The 18,208-nt window shown below is 36.8% G+C and overlaps 1 protein-coding gene across 1 annotated transcript in view; it reads left to right on the top strand.

The window, feature by feature from the left end:
• STYX (serine/threonine/tyrosine interacting protein) overlaps positions 1-18,141 on the top strand; it is a 44,965-nt gene extending 26,824 nt beyond the window's left edge. Inside the window, exons 6-11 of the mRNA XM_019010114.4 lie at positions 536-572; positions 960-999; positions 1,091-1,141; positions 2,907-2,979; positions 12,033-12,126; positions 14,229-18,141. Of these exons, the coding sequence (XP_018865659.1) occupies positions 536-572; positions 960-999; positions 1,091-1,141; positions 2,907-2,979; positions 12,033-12,126; positions 14,229-14,302 (369 nt within the window). The 3' untranslated portion in view covers positions 14,303-18,141. The remainder of the gene's footprint in view (positions 1-535; positions 573-959; positions 1,000-1,090; positions 1,142-2,906; positions 2,980-12,032; positions 12,127-14,228) is intronic.
• The last annotated feature ends 67 nt before the right edge of the window (positions 18,142-18,208 follow it).

Below are 18,208 nucleotides of genomic sequence, written 5' to 3' on the forward strand. Positions count from 1 at the left end.
TGATTTTTCTGCCTCAGCCTCCCAAGTGGCTGGGATTACAGGCATGAGCCGCCATGCCCAGCTAATTTTGTATTTTTAGTAGAGACGGGGTTTCTCCATGTTGATCAGGCTGGTCTCAAATTCCCGACCTCAGGTGATCTGCCTGCCTCAGCCTCCCAAAGTGCTGGGATTACAGGCGTGAGCCACCGTGCCCAGCCCCTTTAATTGTGCTTGTAAAGCTTACTACTTTTACTTTGCTATGACTGAAAATTATGTGATTGTGTTTTTAAAAGAAATGAATTATTTGTAGAAAATTTTTTTATGATCTCCAGAAATTTGAGGAATCATATTGTGAATGTATTAGACCCAAATTAAATTTTGGCTTCTTTAATTTTTTTGGACTTGTTATAGTTCTATTTATAGCATTTTGGAAATTTGTGAATCAAAATAATTTTTATACATATAAATTACGAAATTGTTTTCAATAGGTTTCATTTTGTTTCATTATATGCATTTATTTTACGCTTACATTAATCCACATGTCTTTTGCCTCCAGACTAAGGAATTTATTGATGGGAGCTTACAAATGGGAGGTAAATAACATTTCTTTTCCTTAACTAATGTTTATATTTTGATTATTTGTTAATTTTTTAGTTGGTATTTGTCTTAAATGCAGGATATGGAAGTTACAATTATATGTAGTAGCTTACTCCCAAATTTGTATTTTCCCAATTACTTGTTTCATTTGGATAGGCTTTCTGGAGTATCCCTGTAGACTGTTTTCAAATTCTCTGTGAGCTTTCAGTTTCTTTAATAAGAGTCTGCTATATTCTCTACACAGTTGATAATAACAAATTGTAAAGATTTGAAAATATCCAAGTGATTATAGTATATAAGGAGTTACTTTACTGTGGTTTCAATATATTTCAGCTACTGGCTCAGGTGTTTTTCTATTAAAATAACGAATTCATGTTTTTCAGGAAAAGTTCTTGTGCATGGAAATGCAGGGATCTCCAGAAGGTATGAAGTTAGAAATAATCTTTCTTTCTATAACATTTAATTAATGGGTTGTATTTTCTGGTTGTTTTTAAAATTATTTTCCCCTCTTCAGTGCAGCCTTTGTTATTGCATACATTATGGAAACATTTGGAATGAAGTACAGGTAAGAAAATACCCTAAAACCTAGCCACAGTTTAAATTCTCATTAAAATGAAACTTAATGGGAATGGTTTGGAAGTTTGAAGTTCTTATTCCCCTGATTATTTTTCATGTAGTCATGTTTGATTAGGCAGGCCCTTATTCCATGATTAGTCTTAACCTAATTTATCTACTTGTATAGATATGCATAGGCTAATATGGAAATCCTATGGAAAACTACTTACCTACCACAAGGGAATTGGTTGGTATGAGTATAAAAACTCGTGACCACAAATGTTAGTGCTTGCCTTATTTAAAGGGCTAATTTATCATGTTCTCCTTTAACAATAGTTGGATGAAAAATTACCTAGGAATTGTTTGCAGCATCTGTTTACAATTCAGAGTAGTCTTTCTTATCAAAAATCATCTTTTCCAAGCATTCTGTATAGATTTTTTTAAAAGATAGGGGGTGGTAATGAGCTTCTTGCCCCAAGACAAAGCAAAAGCCTGGCCAGTGTACAGTATTTCCTTTCTCAGCTTTTCTTGTTCTACAAATTAGAAATCTTATAGTAATCATTGACACATCTTTCTATTTCAGTCCCCTTTTATATTTAAATTAGAATGGAAAACTTTGCTTAAAAATATCTATTCTTAAAGGAATATTATTTGAATACAAATATTTATTTATTTATTTATTTTTGAGACGGCGTCTCGCTCTATTGGCAGGCTGGAGTGCAGTGGCGCGATCTCAGCTCACTGCAACCCCCGCCTCCCAGATTCAAGCAATTCTCCTGCCTCAGCCTCCCTAGTAGCTGAGACTACAGGTGCACACCACCACGCCTGGCTAATTTTTGTATTTTTATTAGAGATGGGGTTTCACCATGTTGGCCAGGATGGTCTCGATTTCTTGACCTTGTGATCCACCTGCCTCGGCCTCCCAATGTGCTGGTATTACAGGGGTGAGCCACTGCACCCAGCCGGAATACAAATATTTAATTGAAAAAAGATTAAACATGTATTGATGGACTTTATGTTTTATATATTGTTTTTATTATTTGGAATTTTGTCAGAACATTAATGTTGGAAATAACTTGTATTTATTGGGTCTCTGCTATGAGCTCAGTACTGTTATAGGCACTTTAAGCCTCATAACAACAAAAGTAAATAAACCTCTTTAACCAGTGATAGTATTTTGAGCTTGAACTTGTACTATATGCACAAAATGCTTACATTTTATGTATTTATTTTAGAGACAGGGTCTTCCTCTGTTTCTCAGGCTGGAGTGTAGTGGCACAATCATAGCTCACTGTAGTCTCAGACTTGAGGGCTCAAGTAATCCTCCCACCTCAGCCTCTCAAGAAGCTGGGACTATACCACATCACTGTGCCTGGCTAATTTTTAAGTTTTTTGTAGAGATGGGGTCTGACTACATTGCCCAGGCTGGTCTCAAAGTCCTGGCTTCAAGCAGTCCTCCTGTGTTGGCCTCTCAAAGGATTGGGGTTACAGGCAGGAGCCACTGCACCTGGCCACTTTACACTTACCTCCTATTCATAGTAGTTCTCCAAGGTAGGTGTTATTAGACTCTTCATTTTACCAATGGACAAAATAGAGCTTAGAGAAGTTGAGCAAGCTGCCGTAAGCGTATAGCTGGTGAGAAAAGGAATTGTGATATTTAATCTCATCATGCTTTTTCCATTACAACTCATTACCCCTCTCTATTGCTAAGTTGTATGATTATGATTAATTCATTAAATAATGCTATCACATTAATACTCTTTTTCTGTTTTCAGAGATGCTTTTGCTTATGTTCAAGAAAGAAGATTTTGTATTAATCCTAATGCTGGATTTGTCCATCAACTTCAGGTAACTTCTCTTTTCTTCCTCTTTAAGGCAGTCGGAAGTAAGATATAAAATCTTTTGTACATGTAATTTAGGTGTACAATTTACTTTGTGAATACTTAAAATTGCCATAATCTGACTACTTTGATCCTTTATTCAAGTTTATATCTCTATTTAGAAGTATTTTCTTGGCTGGGTGTGGTGGCTTATACCTATAATCCCAGCACTTTGGGAGAACAAGGCATTTGGATCGCTTGAGGCCAGAAGTATGAGATCAGCCTGAGCAACAAAGTGAGACCCAATCTCTAAAATATAAAAAATTTAAAAAAATTAGCCAGTCATGGTGGTGCATGGCTGTGGTCCCAGCTACTCAGGAGGCTGAGATGGGAGGATTGCTTGAGCCCAGGAGTTTGAGGCTACAGTGAAAGTGTGTCTTTGCACTCCAGCCTGGCCCACAGAGTGAGACCCCATCCCTAAAAAATTAAAAAAACTTTTTTTTCTTAAAGGCTGCCATTACCAAGAAAAAAGGGTTAAAGACACATTATCAAATCTAAAGTAAAATAATTGCTGTTAGAAAAGTCTTTGATTTTTTTTTTGTTCATTTTGATCACACAGAGCATAAGACAGTTTTGATTCTAAGTATACTAACTATAACAGCTTTTTCTGTTCTATGTTTATCTTTTCCATGTTGTTTCATATTTTGTTGATGCCTGGCAGATGCACTGACAAAGATGATAAGTCTATGAATTAACCTGATTAGACCACGTTGTTCAGTTTATTCCAAGAGGCAAAATCATAGGCTGCAGAATGTGCTCTGGCTAATTACATCCAATTATGTAGGAATAAAGCTCATGTTTCAACATCAAGAATATTTATTACAAAATATATTGTTATAGTTACCAAGCTTTAAATTTTATTTTAATATTTAATTTACTTTTAATTTTTACTACATTCAAAAGAGAAACAGTGTCATCTGTGTTCAGCCTGTTCATGTAAAATGTTTGTCTTCTAACTTTGTAAGTTTCTTTGCCTTTTACCATGTTGTAGAAAACATTGTTTTTTTCATTTTTTTAAATTATTTTTTAAGCTTTTTTTTGTGGATACATAGTAGGTTAGATATTTTGATACAGGCATGCAATGTGTAATAATCACATCATGGAATGATAGAGTATCCATCCCCTCAATCATTTATCCTTTGTGTTACAAACAATCCAATAATGCTCTTACTTGTTTTCAAATGTGTAAAAACATTCTTTTTTAAAATTAATTTTTGTATTTGAAAGAATAGTATATGCATATGTTTAAGAAGATTGGCCTGGCTCAGTGGCTCACACCTGTAATCCCAGCACTTAGGGAGGCCGAGGTGAGTGGATCACCTGAGGTCAGGAGTTCGAGACCAGCCTGGCCAACATGGGGAAACCCCATCTCTACTAAAACTACAAAATTAGCTGGGTGTGGTGATGCATGCCTGTAATCCCAGCTACTCAGGAGGCTGAGGCAGGAGAATCGCTTGAACCTGGGAGGCGGAGGTTGTGGTGAGCCGAGATCATGCCATTGCACTCCAGCCTTGGCAACAAGAACAAAACTCCGTGTCAAAAAAAAAAAAAAAAAGAATATTGGAAATATCCTGATAGGTACATCTGTGTGAATATACCTGTAAGGTAACTGAAGTGGAATTGGTGGATTCCAGTGCCTTTGAAATTTGATAGATGTTTCCAGATTGCCTCCAAAAAAGATGAAGTAATAATAAACTTATGTCACCAGGAAACAAAAAGTGCCTATTTCCTCCGAGTGCTTATTTCCTCCTACCCTAATTAACACCAGTAGCCAAAAATGATTTTTTTTTTTTTTTTGAGATGGAGTCTTGCTCTGTCACCCAGGCTGGAGTGCAATGGCGCCATCTCGGTTCACTGCAACCTCCACCTCCCAGGTTCAAACAATTCTCCTGCCTCAGCCTCCCAAGTAGCTGGGATTACAGGCGCGTGCCACCACGCCCAGGTAATTTTTGTATTTTTAATAGAGATGGGATGGCCGGGTGTGGTGGCTCACACCTGTAATCCCAACACTTTGGGAGGCTGAGGCAGGTGGATCACCTGAGATCAGGAGTTTGAGACCAGCCTGGCCAACATCGTGAAACCCTGTCTCTACTAAAATTACAAAAATTAGCCAGGCGTGGTGGCAGGTGCCTGTAATCCCAGCTACTTGGGAGGCTGAGGCAGGAGAATTGCTTGAACTCAGGAGGCGGAGGTTGCAGTGAGCCGAGATGGCACCATTGCACTCCAGCCTGCAGAACAAGAGCAAGACTTCATCACAAAAGAAAAAAAAAAAATAGAGATAGGGTTTTGCCATGTTGCCCAGGATGGTCTTGAACTCCTGACCTCAGGTGATCCACCCACCTTGGCCTCTCAAAGTGCTGGAATTACAGGCGTGAGCCACCACTCCTGGCCCAAAAATGTTTTACCAGATTTTTGTGATCATTTGTTGGTGTTCCTCTCACAGGTTTGTAAGAGCTCTTTTTATATTATGGAAATCTATTTATAGCCTACCGATTTGAAATATCATTTTTATTTTATACCAAATTCTGATATGTCCTTTAGAAGTTTGAAGTTTTCTTTTTTAAGGTGCTTATGGAATGGCTAATTCTAGTTTTTGAACCGTTAATATGGTGACTTGAGTTACTGGATCACATTAGATTGGATTTCCTAATATTGAATCATCCTTTTGGTCCAGCAATGGATCCCACTTGGTTATGATAGACTGTTCTGTTAATGTATTGCTGGATTGTATTTGCTAATCTTTTTGTTCAGGATTTTGGAATCAGTTAAATAGTAAATTGGTTTGTCTTTTTTTTTTTCTGTACTATCCTTTTCTGGTTTTACTATCTGTATCACAGTGTTCTCATTTTTTAGTGGAAGCTTTCCATTTCTCTTTGTGACATGGATCAATTTAAATTAGATTGGAGTTACTTGTCTCTTAATGCATTAGTATATGGCACCTGTGAGATATCTGACCATAATGTTTTATCTAATTCAGTTATTCATTATTTCATTCATTCATATATTTTGACAGTAGACCAGTTCTCAGACAACATTCTTCATTTGGTGTATCGGTTTGGTTTTTTCTTTTCTTTCTTTCTTTCTTTTTTTTTTTGAGACAGAGTCTTCTGCTCTGTTGCCCAGGCTGGACTGTAGTGGTGCAATCTCAACTCACTGCAACCTCCGCCACCTGGGTTCAAGTGATTCTGCTGCCTCAGCCCCCAGAATAGCTGGGATTTACAGGTGCCTGCCACCACAACTGGCTAATTTTTGTATTTTCAGTAGAGACGAGGTTTCACCACATTGGCCAGGCTGGTCTGAAACTCCTAACCTCAGGTGATCCGCCCGCCTCGGCCCCCAAAGTGCTGGGGTTACAGGTGTGAGCCACTGCTCCTGGCCTGGTTTGATTTTCTGATACTCCTCAGGTCACTTTGGATGTATTTATGATCTTCTGTGTAATCATTGATTTCATAAGAGTTCTACATAGAATTAAGGAAAATAATATCTTGTACTTTAATATCTTTTGGTTCTATTATTTTTTTTCTTCATCTGGTTAGTCCATGTTGTTTTTCTGTATTCTAAGTTCTGCTTGCTTGGTACTTTGCTTTAGTGTTGTTTGCTGCTGCTGTTGTGAATTTCCTGAGTTGACAACTTGGTTTCTTTTTATTCTTTCAAAAATTCAAGGCTATTAATTATCCTCTTTGCATCGTGTTAGTCGCATGCTGCAGATTCTCATCTGCATTATTTTTATGTTATAGCTTGATATTCTGTGATTTCAGTTTTGGTTTCATTTTTTATCTAATATGTGTTGAGATTTTTTCTATTGTATAGGTGACTGGGTTTTAAATTTTTTATTTTTGTTCATATTTAGTTTTATTACATTGTAATCAGAGAATGTTTTGTAGTACTTGTATTTTTTGATGTTTTCTTTGTGGTTTAATATGTAGTTGTTTTCATGAATTTTATGGGCATTTGAAAAGAAGATGCATTCTGTTTTCAGGGGATAAAGTTAAATGTATTTGTCCACGATCTGTCTTGGGCTGAAATCGGTGAATTGAAATCTATTACTATATTGTGTTTATTTTTTCTTTATTTCCCCTTTTTTGGTTCTGCAAGTTTTTTTTTTTTCTGTACTTAACTATTTGGTACATAAAAATTCAAGTTAGGTTTTTATTTTAGTTGTACCCTGCTTAAATTTCAGGGGTTTTTTTTGTTGTTGTTGAGACAGAGTCTTGCTCTGTGGCCTAGGCTGGAGTGCAGTGGTGCGATCTTGGCTCACTGCAACCTCTGCCTCCTGGGTTCAAGCTATTCTCCTGCCTCAGCCTCCCAAGTAGCTGGGATTACAGGCATGCGTCACCACACCCGGCTAATTTTTGTATTTTTGGTAGAGACGGGGTTTCACCATGTTGGCCAGGCTGGTCTCGAACTCCTGGCCTCATGATCCTCCCACCTCGGCCTCCCAAAGTGCTGGGATTACAGGTGTGAGCCACTGTGCCTGAACAAATTTCGGTTATTTTACCTTGCAGTTAACCTGGTTTAATATTGTGAATCCTACTCTTTCTGTTTGCTTGCTACCTTTTGAGTTTTCCCATTCCTTTTCCTTCAAGCTTTCTAAATCACTTGATTTTAGATGCTTTTCCTCAGTGTAGTCTAGGATTGAGTTTTGCTATTAGATTTGGTATCATTGTTTCCTAATAGGTGAATTTAACCCGCTTTCATTTACTGAAAATGACAGATACAATCTTATCTATCATTATTTCATATTATGCTTTCTGTTTTAAATGAATGCTTTTTTTAACCTTCTGCTATAGTTTAAAATTTTTTGGTGTGTTTATGTTTGTTACATAATTTTTAAGGTTTTATTTATTTACTTTTCTTTTTTTTTTTTTTTTTTGAGATAGAGTCTCACACTCTTGCCCAGGCTGGAGTACAGTGGTGTGATCTCGGCTCACTGCAACCTTTGCCTCCTGGGTTCAAGCGATTCACACACCTCAGCCTCCCGAGTAGCTGGGATTACAGACATATGTCACCACATCCAGCTAATTTTTGTATTTTTGGTAGAGACGGGGTTTTGCCATGTTGGCCAGGATGGTCTCAAATTCCTGAGATCATGTGATCCACCCGCCTCGGCCTCCTGAAGTGCTGGGATTACAGGCGTGAGCCATGGCGTCCAGCCCTTAATCCTACATTTAAATAGGATTCAGCCAATCCTATTACCTGTTCCAGTGTCTTTATTAAACTCTTGGACTTTATTATTTTTAAGAATAGTTCATGGAAACTATATTCCCATGGAAACTATCCCTTTGCATATTGGAAAATATTTTTCTGTTGCCCTTATATTTGAATGACAGTGGCTAGATATAAAATAGGTATTTAATACTTTTTCCCTAGTGATTTTGTACACAGACCTGATATTAAATATTTTTTGTTTGTTTTTTATTTTTTGGAGATGGAGTCTCACTCTGTCGCCCAGGCTGGAATGAGTGCAGTGGTACAATCTTGGCTCACTGCAATCTCCACCTCCCGAGTTCAAGTGATTCTCCGCTTCAGCCTCCTGAGTAGCTGGGATTACAGGCACATGCCACCACACCCAGCTAATTTTATATTTTTAGAAGAGATGGAATTTCACCATGTTAGCTAGGCTGGTCTCAAACTCCCGACCTCAGGTGATCTGCCCTCCTCGGCCTCCCAAAGTGTTGGGATTACAGGCGTGAGCCACCGTGCCTGGCCTAAATATTGTTTTAGAGAAGTTTGAAGGCAGACCAATTTTAAGATTCCCCCCTTAGGTGAATTGATTTGTGTCAGGAGAAGGTTGTCTAGATCAGCAGTCTCCAACCTTTTTCGCACCAAGGCCAGTTTCATGAAAGACAATTTTTCCACGGATGGGGTGCCGGGGGAGATGGTTTCAGGACAAAACTGTTCTATATCAGATCATCAGGCATTAGTTAAGGAGTGTGCAATCTAGATCCCTCGCATACCATAGGGAGGGATAGGTTTACCATAGGGTTTGCGCTCCTGTGAGACTCAAATGCTGCTGTTGATCTGAGAGGAGGTGGTGCTCAAATGGTAATGCTCCCTGGAGTGCCACTCACCTCCTGCTGTGTGGCCTGGTTCCTGACAGGCGATGGACCGATTCTGGGGTCTGCAGTCCAGCGGTGGGGACCCTCATCTAGATGACCATAAGATGCTTTATCAAGGTGTGTCCTGGTTTTTTGTGTTTTTGTTTTTTGAGGGGGTCTTGCACTGTCACCCAGGCTACAGTGCAGTGGCACGATCATGGTTCACTGTAGCCTTGACCTCCTGGGCTCAAGTGATCTTCCCACCCTAGCTTCCTAAGTAGCTGGGACCACGGGTGCACACTATCACACCTGGCTAAGTTTTTTGTTTGTTGTTGTTGTTTGAGACAAAGTCTCACTCTGTTGCCCAAGCTGGAGTGCAATGGGGCAATCTTGGCTCACTGCAACCTCTGCCTCCTGGGTTAAAGCGATTCTTCTGCCTCAGTCTCCCAAGTTGCCAGGATTACAGGCATGTGCCAACAAACTCAGCTAATTTTTGTATTTTTTGTAGAGAGACAGGGTTTCACCATGTAAGCCAGGCTGGTCTGGAACTGCTGACCTCAGGTGATCTGCCTGCCTCGGCCTCCCAAAGTGCTGGGATTACGGCGTGAGACCACACACCTGGCTTAGTTTTTTAAATTATTTTTGAAAGAGATGGGGTTTTGCCATATTTTCCAGGTTGGTCTCAAACTCCTGGGCTCAAGCGATCCTCCCACCTTGGCCTTACAAGGTGCTGGGATTACAGGCATGAGCCACTATATCCTGCCAAGATGTATCTTGTTGATTGCTCTACATCAGTTTTTTTCTGAGTCATAGTGTGCCCTTACCACTTTCAAATTCAAGCCTTCCCTGATTTCAGGAAAGTTGTCTTCTATTGTGTATTTGCCCTTTTGGTTGTTCTGTTTCTTTTTCTTATTAGTATACCCCTTACCCCGGTATAGTTTATGTTCCCTTTTTTCTTTGTTATTTGCTATTTTCTCTGTAATTATTTGCAGCTTTGTTCTTTTTTTTTTTTCCACTTGATTTTTCTCACGTTTGTTTTCCATGTCCCATGCTGCATTGTTTCATTAAATATTTATTTGGCATTGTTTTACTTAGGCACTGACAGTAAAGCAGAGAACAAAACAGACAATAATTCTTGACCTCATGAAACTTATTTAGTGGGAGAATCAGACAACAAACAAAATGTAGTAGGCCAGAAGTAATGAATCCAAGAAAAATAAGGCCGTGTAAGGAGGGTGGGACAAGAATTGTATTTTTAGAAATGGGCTTACTGAAAAGTGATATTTGAGCAAAGACCTAAAGAGATGCACGTATTTGGGGAAAAGCATTCGAGGTAGAGGAATAAGTGTAAGTGGTTTGAGGTGGGAGCATAGTTCTTAGAAGGATACTCATTTCATCATAGGGCCAGTCCTCTCATGACCTCATCCCAACTTAATCACCTGCCAAAGTCCCCACGTTAAGTGTTTGGACTTCAACATATGAATTATGAGGGGAATGCAAACATTCAATCCCATAACTGCCATATTTTCTTTGATTAATTTGTTCATAGTTTTCATCTGCTTCATGGTATAAGTTTTATGGCATTTTCTATATGACATTTGGTTATACTCTTGCTTTTCTGTTTTTGTTTTGTTTTGTTTTGTTTTTTCTTGCAAAATCTTTGAGTAAGACCTAACTGGTTCCTTCTTGATTATTGGTCATCTTTGAGCTGGAGGTATTCGTCTTAGATCAGCTATTTACGCAAGAATAAAATTGTGGGAAAGGGGCCAGAGGAGTGGTTGGGGAAGGCTGACAGCTTGAATTTTCCCAGGTTCCTTTGGTGGCATGAATCAGTGAGTAAGAAGCAGAGCGCCTTATATCACAGGTTTATTTTGTTTAAATTGATAAACACTGATTCATATTAGAATCACCTGGGGAATCCTTACCCATGCCAATGAAATGAAAATCTGTGAGAGTGGGGCCTAGGTATATAGGTTTTAAAGTGCCTCAGGTGATTCTCATGTATATCCAGGCTAGAATTGCTGATTTAGCCTTTACTTTTAGCTATCCAAGATCAACTGATGCTTGGCTACATGCAACCAAATTTCACTTCTGCCTTACCATACTTACAGCCTGCTGCTTGCAAAAAATGGCAGGTGTAGGTGTTCACATTTTCCTTAATATGTCCCACCTTCTCCCATAGGCCACTCATATTTCCTGACTTTGTCATACCATGCAAGAGCTTGTTGGTTTTATTTTAGGTCACGTTTTTTAGCGAGCTATGAACTGTACCTACTCTGGCCCACAGAGGAGTTATCTGCTATGCCTAGCTTAGGATGGTTCTATTTTTTTTGAAAATTTTATTGTGAAATTATAATATAGAAAATGCATAAAATGTAAATAAACATCCATGTAACTATTGCCGAAGTATGGAAACAGAATGTTTACCAGGACACCAAAAGCCTTTTTCGTGCCGCTTCTCAAGCACAAATCTGTTTCTCTCTCTGTAAAGTAACCACTATCCTGACCTAGCTGGTAATCAATTCCTTTTCCCCTCATTCTTCTCATTTTCAGGGTAATGGATGTTTCCTAGTTTCATCAAATGTTTTCCTTGTTTTCAGAAAAGAGAGAAACAAAAATGCCTTTATTCTTCTATCTATAACTGGAAGCAGAGGACTATTGAGATTGCCAATTTAAGTTTTTGGTGGTTTTTGGGGTTTTTTTAAACAGATGAAGCCAGAGATCATTATAGCTAATGCCATACTGACTGGCAGTTCAGCATGCAGTACCCTAGCGCAAACTATTAGCCGGGCTTGATATCTAGTTATCAGTAGTTCTGAATTTATGAGACAGGAATTTTAAACTTCCATTTCTCTTCAAACAATATGGCACTAGATTTTTCAATACAGATGAAGAATACCAACGGTGTATACATTAATCACTATTTTGGGTATCCAAGAATGTAAATATATAATTAAGTTAATTAACTTTTTTTTTTTTTTAGGAATATGAAGCCATCTACCTAGCAAAATTAACAATACAGATGATGTCACCACTCCAGATAGAAAGGTCATTATCTGTTCATTCTGGTACCACAGGTAAGGATTTTTTTCTTTTTGGAGAAATTTGGGAAGAAAGATAATGAAAGGTGGAGAACTTGCTACAAGTTACACTGAACAATTTAAATTGTTTAGAAAACTTGTTAAACTATTGAGCTAATTCCAGAAGGATTCATTTTATAATGAATAATGTGTACTATAATAAGCTTAAGTCTTTCAAGTAGTAGTACATCCGTGTTGTAAAGATTAAAATAAGAAGAATCTGGAGAAGGGCCCCTAAACACGCTTAGGTGATCTTATTAAAAGTAGAGGGCGGTTAATACAGCGTGTAGCGTGGCTAATGTGAGCTTCTTTCTCTTGCCATCAATATTTCCATCCTTTCCTCCCTCTGTTGCTATTTCAGAAGTACCCTAAGCCCCTTATTTTCAAAGTTAATCCAAGCATGCTCTCAAAATCTTCCTTTCCCAAGACCTTGCTACCTGTGTTTATCACCTTTGTTTCTCTCCCAACAAAGCACACAAGGCATTTTTACTTTATTTCCAGTTTTTCCTACCCTGCAGTTCACTTCAATCTTTGAACTAACAGTTATATAAGGTAGTAAGAACAGCTTATATACTTAGTTAGCACTGACCTGGAAATTGAGGACAGGTGATCTGATCCACAAGTATAGAACTCTTTGCACTCTACTGCACTGCCCATAGTGAGTAATATGACTGTATATTCATCCCCAAGGCTCAACTTCCTAATTGTCATTGACTTTTTCCTTTCCTTTGCCACATCTGTCTAATAATTGCTCTCCACATCCTATAGGGTCCGTTTTGTCAGTATTGTTAACATTCCTTCCTTTTTTTAATAGTGACCTTAATCTAGTTCAGGTCCGGATTTGCCTCATTTCCAAACTCTTGTTATTTGGTCTGTTCTGTACATTGTGGCCAGACTTATTCCCATGAAAGATATTTCTAATATTGATATTTTTCCTTTGCCAAAGCCTCCTTTGGCTTCATTCCTACAAAAGTTTATAGAATGCCATATGCCCTTCTGATTTTTTGGTTTCTTTCTCTCATTGTTCCTCTTTATGTCTGCATTTCAGAAAACAACTGCTGATGGTTTCCTGTGTGTGTCTTCTTTTCCCCACCTAAAATGCATCACATTTAGTCTCCCTATTCTTGGTTCATATGTCATCTCCTCAGGAAGACATGATGATTTAATGCACTCTTCCTCTAACCCCTAGTCATTTGGAGTTCCCATAGAAGCACAGCACTTCATCTGAAACTTAATCACAGTATCTGGGTTTAGCCTGAGGGCTAGGGTATTTTATCTCATTCAATTGTATTGATACTATATTTTTATCTTTATGAATTTTATAGTGAAACATTCTTCAATTAGAATATGCCCTCTGAATTAACATTATTATTACCATGATATAACAGTCCTGTAGGGCATAAGTTTAAGGTCATGCCATTGTTAGGCAAAAAACACAGCAGACCCTCTGCTGGTTTAACTGTTCCCTAAAGTTTTCCTCCATTGAGAGTCTAATTTCTTGATTATAACTTTTGGGGATACAGAGATAGCTTTGATTCTATGTGGGAGATTTCTGTACTAGCAGATGCTGATATGAAGAATAGATAAAAGAAAATCTCTTTATATGCTACATGCCTTCCTTTCTCCCAACCTAGACTTCCATAGCTTGAGTGGAAAAATATTTTCAGCTGCTCTTCATAACAGCCTCTGTGAAAGCAAAAAGATTATCTACAAAAAATTATACAAATACAAGATTAATTTCCTAAATTTTATGCCCTAAGTCACATGTTTATGGTGCCTAAAAAACAATTAACTTGATAACTAAACATTTATGTATTATCTCTTTAAAAGGTCTATTTTCACACTATTTCAAAAATTATTATTTTATATGCAATACCTAAGACATAATACTTGAGAAGGAAAATATATCCTGTCATGAAGATTAAAAAGTTATAATATTTAGGTAATTTATCACAAAGGAATTTACTAAATTTTGCTATATCAGTTGTGGAATTTTCATAGTGTATACATGATCACTTAATAACAAAATTTTACTCGCTGTAACCTTTTAACGTGAATTTATTTTAGTGCTCTTTTAATCTTCATGCAATAACTTTTAGGCAGTTTGAAGAGAACACATGAAGAAGAGGATGATTTTGGAACCATGCAAGTGGCGACTGCACAGAATGGCTGACTTGAAGAGCAACATCATAGAGTGTGAATTTGTATTTGGGAAGGAGAAAATACAAGAGAAAATTATAATGTAAAATGGTAAAAACATAAGTAGTTTTTTTTTCAATTACATGTTGCTTCCAGACATACTTCTCTGCAACTTGTTGAGCAACATTTTAAGATGTTGGACTTCTGCAATAGATGGCACTGATGGTTTTACTCCTTTTTTTAAAAACACACACGTGCACACACACACAAACACACGCTTTACAAGTTTTATTATAAACCAAGAATTTTGGACTTGCAAAGAGGTATTATTGCAATAATGCACTTTTCATACTTGAAATTTATTTGTATGATATAAAGTTATTACTTTAAACAAAATGCAAGTATGGGGGGATTGTTTATAAAGTTTGGGTAATTTATAACAAAAGAATTTGCTAAGGTTTGCTAAAAATTCATTTTTCTGTTCTATATATTACATTTTTAACATAATTTTACAGTTCAATTTTATGATGGAGCCTCTTACAGAAACATTAAAAAATGCAGGAATCTGCCACATTTCTTTTTTAGTATAACTTAATAGCTTAATTACCATTTTATTTTTTATACTTCTTCTTCCATTGTTAAATCATGATCCTAATTAGCTGTCCTTACTTTAACATGATCTAATTATTGCTTCCTTTCTTATTACTTTCCTAATTTGTTTTTCTATATTTTAAAAACTACAGTTTCCATGATAAAAGGAAAATGTTTTGATTTATAGTACCAAGTGCTTAAACACAAGGATAGTGTTAGATTTTTGAGTGACTTTCCTTTTTGCATTTTTTGGCAGTAAAAGCCAAACGTTGTATTTGTTCTTTTCAGAGTTGTCCAGCCCTTTTTTCCTTTGTCCAAAATGATTCTAAATAGAATCTAATAAACCAATGTAGCATTATTTTTTTCTAGATGAAGCCCCAAAAAAGAAAAGTGCCTTGCATCATTAAAAAAAATAATTAAATCCTCATGGCCTCTAAATTAGTATGTAGAACACTGAAAAGTTCTTAACATTTTTGTGTAATTTCCTTTCTTTTTAAACCATAAATTAGTTTAAACTGAAAGTACGAGGCTGGAAGAAACATTAGTAAATTATTTGGAATATAGAATGTTTACTCTTTCTTTTTATGTTGTCTTAATGATTCTGTGAGATTGTTCCGGCTCAAACAGAAGCTTTTCTTTGGGGAAGGTGATTTGTGGGAGACTCTAGTGTATTCTAAATTAGCATTTTAATCCATTCTTGACATTCAGTTAGTCCAGATCTGCCCCATAATTTGCTTTAGTAAAGTCACTTTATGGATTTTTGGCTATGTTTTAGTTTGTGTGTATAAAAGTTCTAAGAAAACATTTTTGCTATTTTAAGTATGTAAGGGAAGAGAGGAGTGTTTTTAACTTTTTATAGTTGATGAAAAGGGTAGCACAAACAAAACTCCTTTGTATCTAACTTTTCTCAATCCTCTCTTGAGGTGCTTTACTAATGGGAATGATTTCTGTATGTTCCCTTGGTACCAAGAGGTACTATGCAAAGTAACCTATTACACCAAGTTACTTGCTTTGCTTTCCTCTCTATGATGTGATAATACAGTAAAAGCTTTCTTACCCAGCATAGTGGGAGAGTGGAGATTAATTAAAATTGTTAATTAAGAGTTAATTCCTATTGATCCAGGTGATATTTCTCTTCTGATTTCCCTCCCCTTCCCTTCTCTTATCTTACCACTGTGAAAGCAGCATATTGTTAATCTCGTTGTCATCCAGTATTCTGCTTTGTGATTAGGTCCTTTGATGTACAGTGGTCTAGTGGAGTCAAGATTCGCATTGGGTTTTCTAAAATTCCAGTTGATAAAAGTTCCAGATAACACAGCTTTCCTGTATATAGATCACTATTGGGCAGGTCAGCAAAGATCTCTTACAGTGTAATAATAATCTATGATGCTTCATTTAGCAGAAACTCTGCTTAAAAGAATCTTCATAACAGTAAGTTTAGGTTTTAAAAACTTGTTTCATAAATATACATATATCCTCTCTAGTAGTCTGGCCAAAAGAACAGATTTTGTTATTGATAATTTGTAGCTGGTAATTTTCCACATTTTCTATCCACTGTAATTTTTATGTTGTCACTGAAGTGCCTGCCCAGTACTGTATATTACAGTCTCTCACAAACACTGGGAAAAGGGACTGTCATCATCTTGAGTACTCTGTGTGTATATATATATAGATAGATAGATTTTTTTTTTTTTTTTGAGACAGAGTCTCTAATGTCGCCCAGGCTGGAGTACAGTGGCACAATCTTGGCTCACTGCAACCTCCACCTCCTGGGTTCAAGTGATTCTCCTGCCTCAGCCTCCCAAGTAGCTGGGGTTACAGGCACATGCCACCATACCTGGCTAATTTTTGTAGTTTTAGTAGAGATGGGGTTTCACCATGTTGGCCAGGCTGGTCTCAAACTCCTGACCTCAAGTGATCCACCCACCTCGGCCTCCCAAAGTGCTGGGATTACAGGCGTGAGCCACTGCGCCTGGCTGAGTACAATATTAATGTAGACAAACCATGAAGTTTATTATTTCATATAAGAACATTACAAGTTTGTTTTTTCTTGCATGTCTGTCCACCTAATATTTAAGTAGTTCTGGTAGCTCTTCCTATTCTTTATTCTATTTGATTCCATTTCTGTGATTCTTTTATTACCACTGATGTTTTGTGATAGTTAACTCTGATAAATTTAACTGATCATGATTTATCTTCTAGAGTATTTAAATAATGTATGAGTGACCACCCAATTCCAACATTAAAAGTGTAATCTGGGCCCATAATTTATAGTGAAATTGTATCAAAACATAGGGAAACTGTATTACTGTCCATTTTGAAAATATGAAACTTGAGTATTGAAAATATTCAAACATGGAATGGCAGTATTCTAATTTCAGTTAGTTGGTTCTTGTTAATTTCTTACCTGTTAGATGTTTAAACTGCAGTGACCTTTACTTGTATCTACTCTATGGTGGAAATGTTAAACCGTGATAGCTTTTGCTACGAACTCAACCACTTAACTTTTAGAGCAGTTTTGGGGAGAGTTTATGCTTCATCTGAGTTTAGAAGTAATGTCAGAAAATGTTAAGCATGTCTGTATTAAGAAAATATAAGGTTTCTAATTGTCTTATTAATATGGTAATTCAAGTGAATTAGAAATATTTAACTGCAATCTTGAATTATAAAGTTGAGATATATATATATAAATGTATCAAGATCTCAACTTGATGTAAAGTAAATGAGCAGTTACCTGGCGGATTTTTTTTTTTTAAATAACTGATTTAATCCATGATCCCATAACAAACATAGCTTCACCTCAGTATTTTCTTTCTTTCTTCGTTCAACAGTGCTCCGATAAGGGAATGCTAGAAAATAGATGAGAAGTACTGAAAGACCTTTTTTTTTTAATTGATTAGAAAAGTAAGTCTCTAGGGTCTTTGAATGCTGGAATTTTTTTTTTTTTTGTCTTTCCCATCTGTGGCAGCTAAAACAAAAATCACTCAAAATATTCAGGTTTACATGTTAGCTCTCTCATAGGGAGTTGCCATACCTCACAGTTCAAAGTGTATTCTATAGATCAGTAACATTATACTGACATGTAATTGCAATTTACTATGCAGCAAAAATGATTCAAGAAGAAAAATAACCTACAGTGTCTGTATACCTTTGTATACACAATTGCTTAAGTTACTCTGCTTTTAACATTTGTACTTGGATAAAATGCTTATGTCTGTATAGGAATGTCACAGTGCAAGATGCTGCTAGCCCAGGCACAAAGTATTAAAATTATTTTGTGAAGATTGGTGGTTGTATTAAAACTGCTGTGCCATTATACCTCCAAAATATTGAAAAGCTCATTCATACT

The sequence above is a fragment of the Gorilla gorilla genome, chromosome 15 (assembly GCF_029281585.2).
Source record: "Gorilla gorilla gorilla isolate KB3781 chromosome 15, NHGRI_mGorGor1-v2.1_pri, whole genome shotgun sequence".
NCBI classification, from domain to species: Eukaryota; Metazoa; Chordata; class Mammalia; order Primates; family Hominidae; genus Gorilla; species Gorilla gorilla.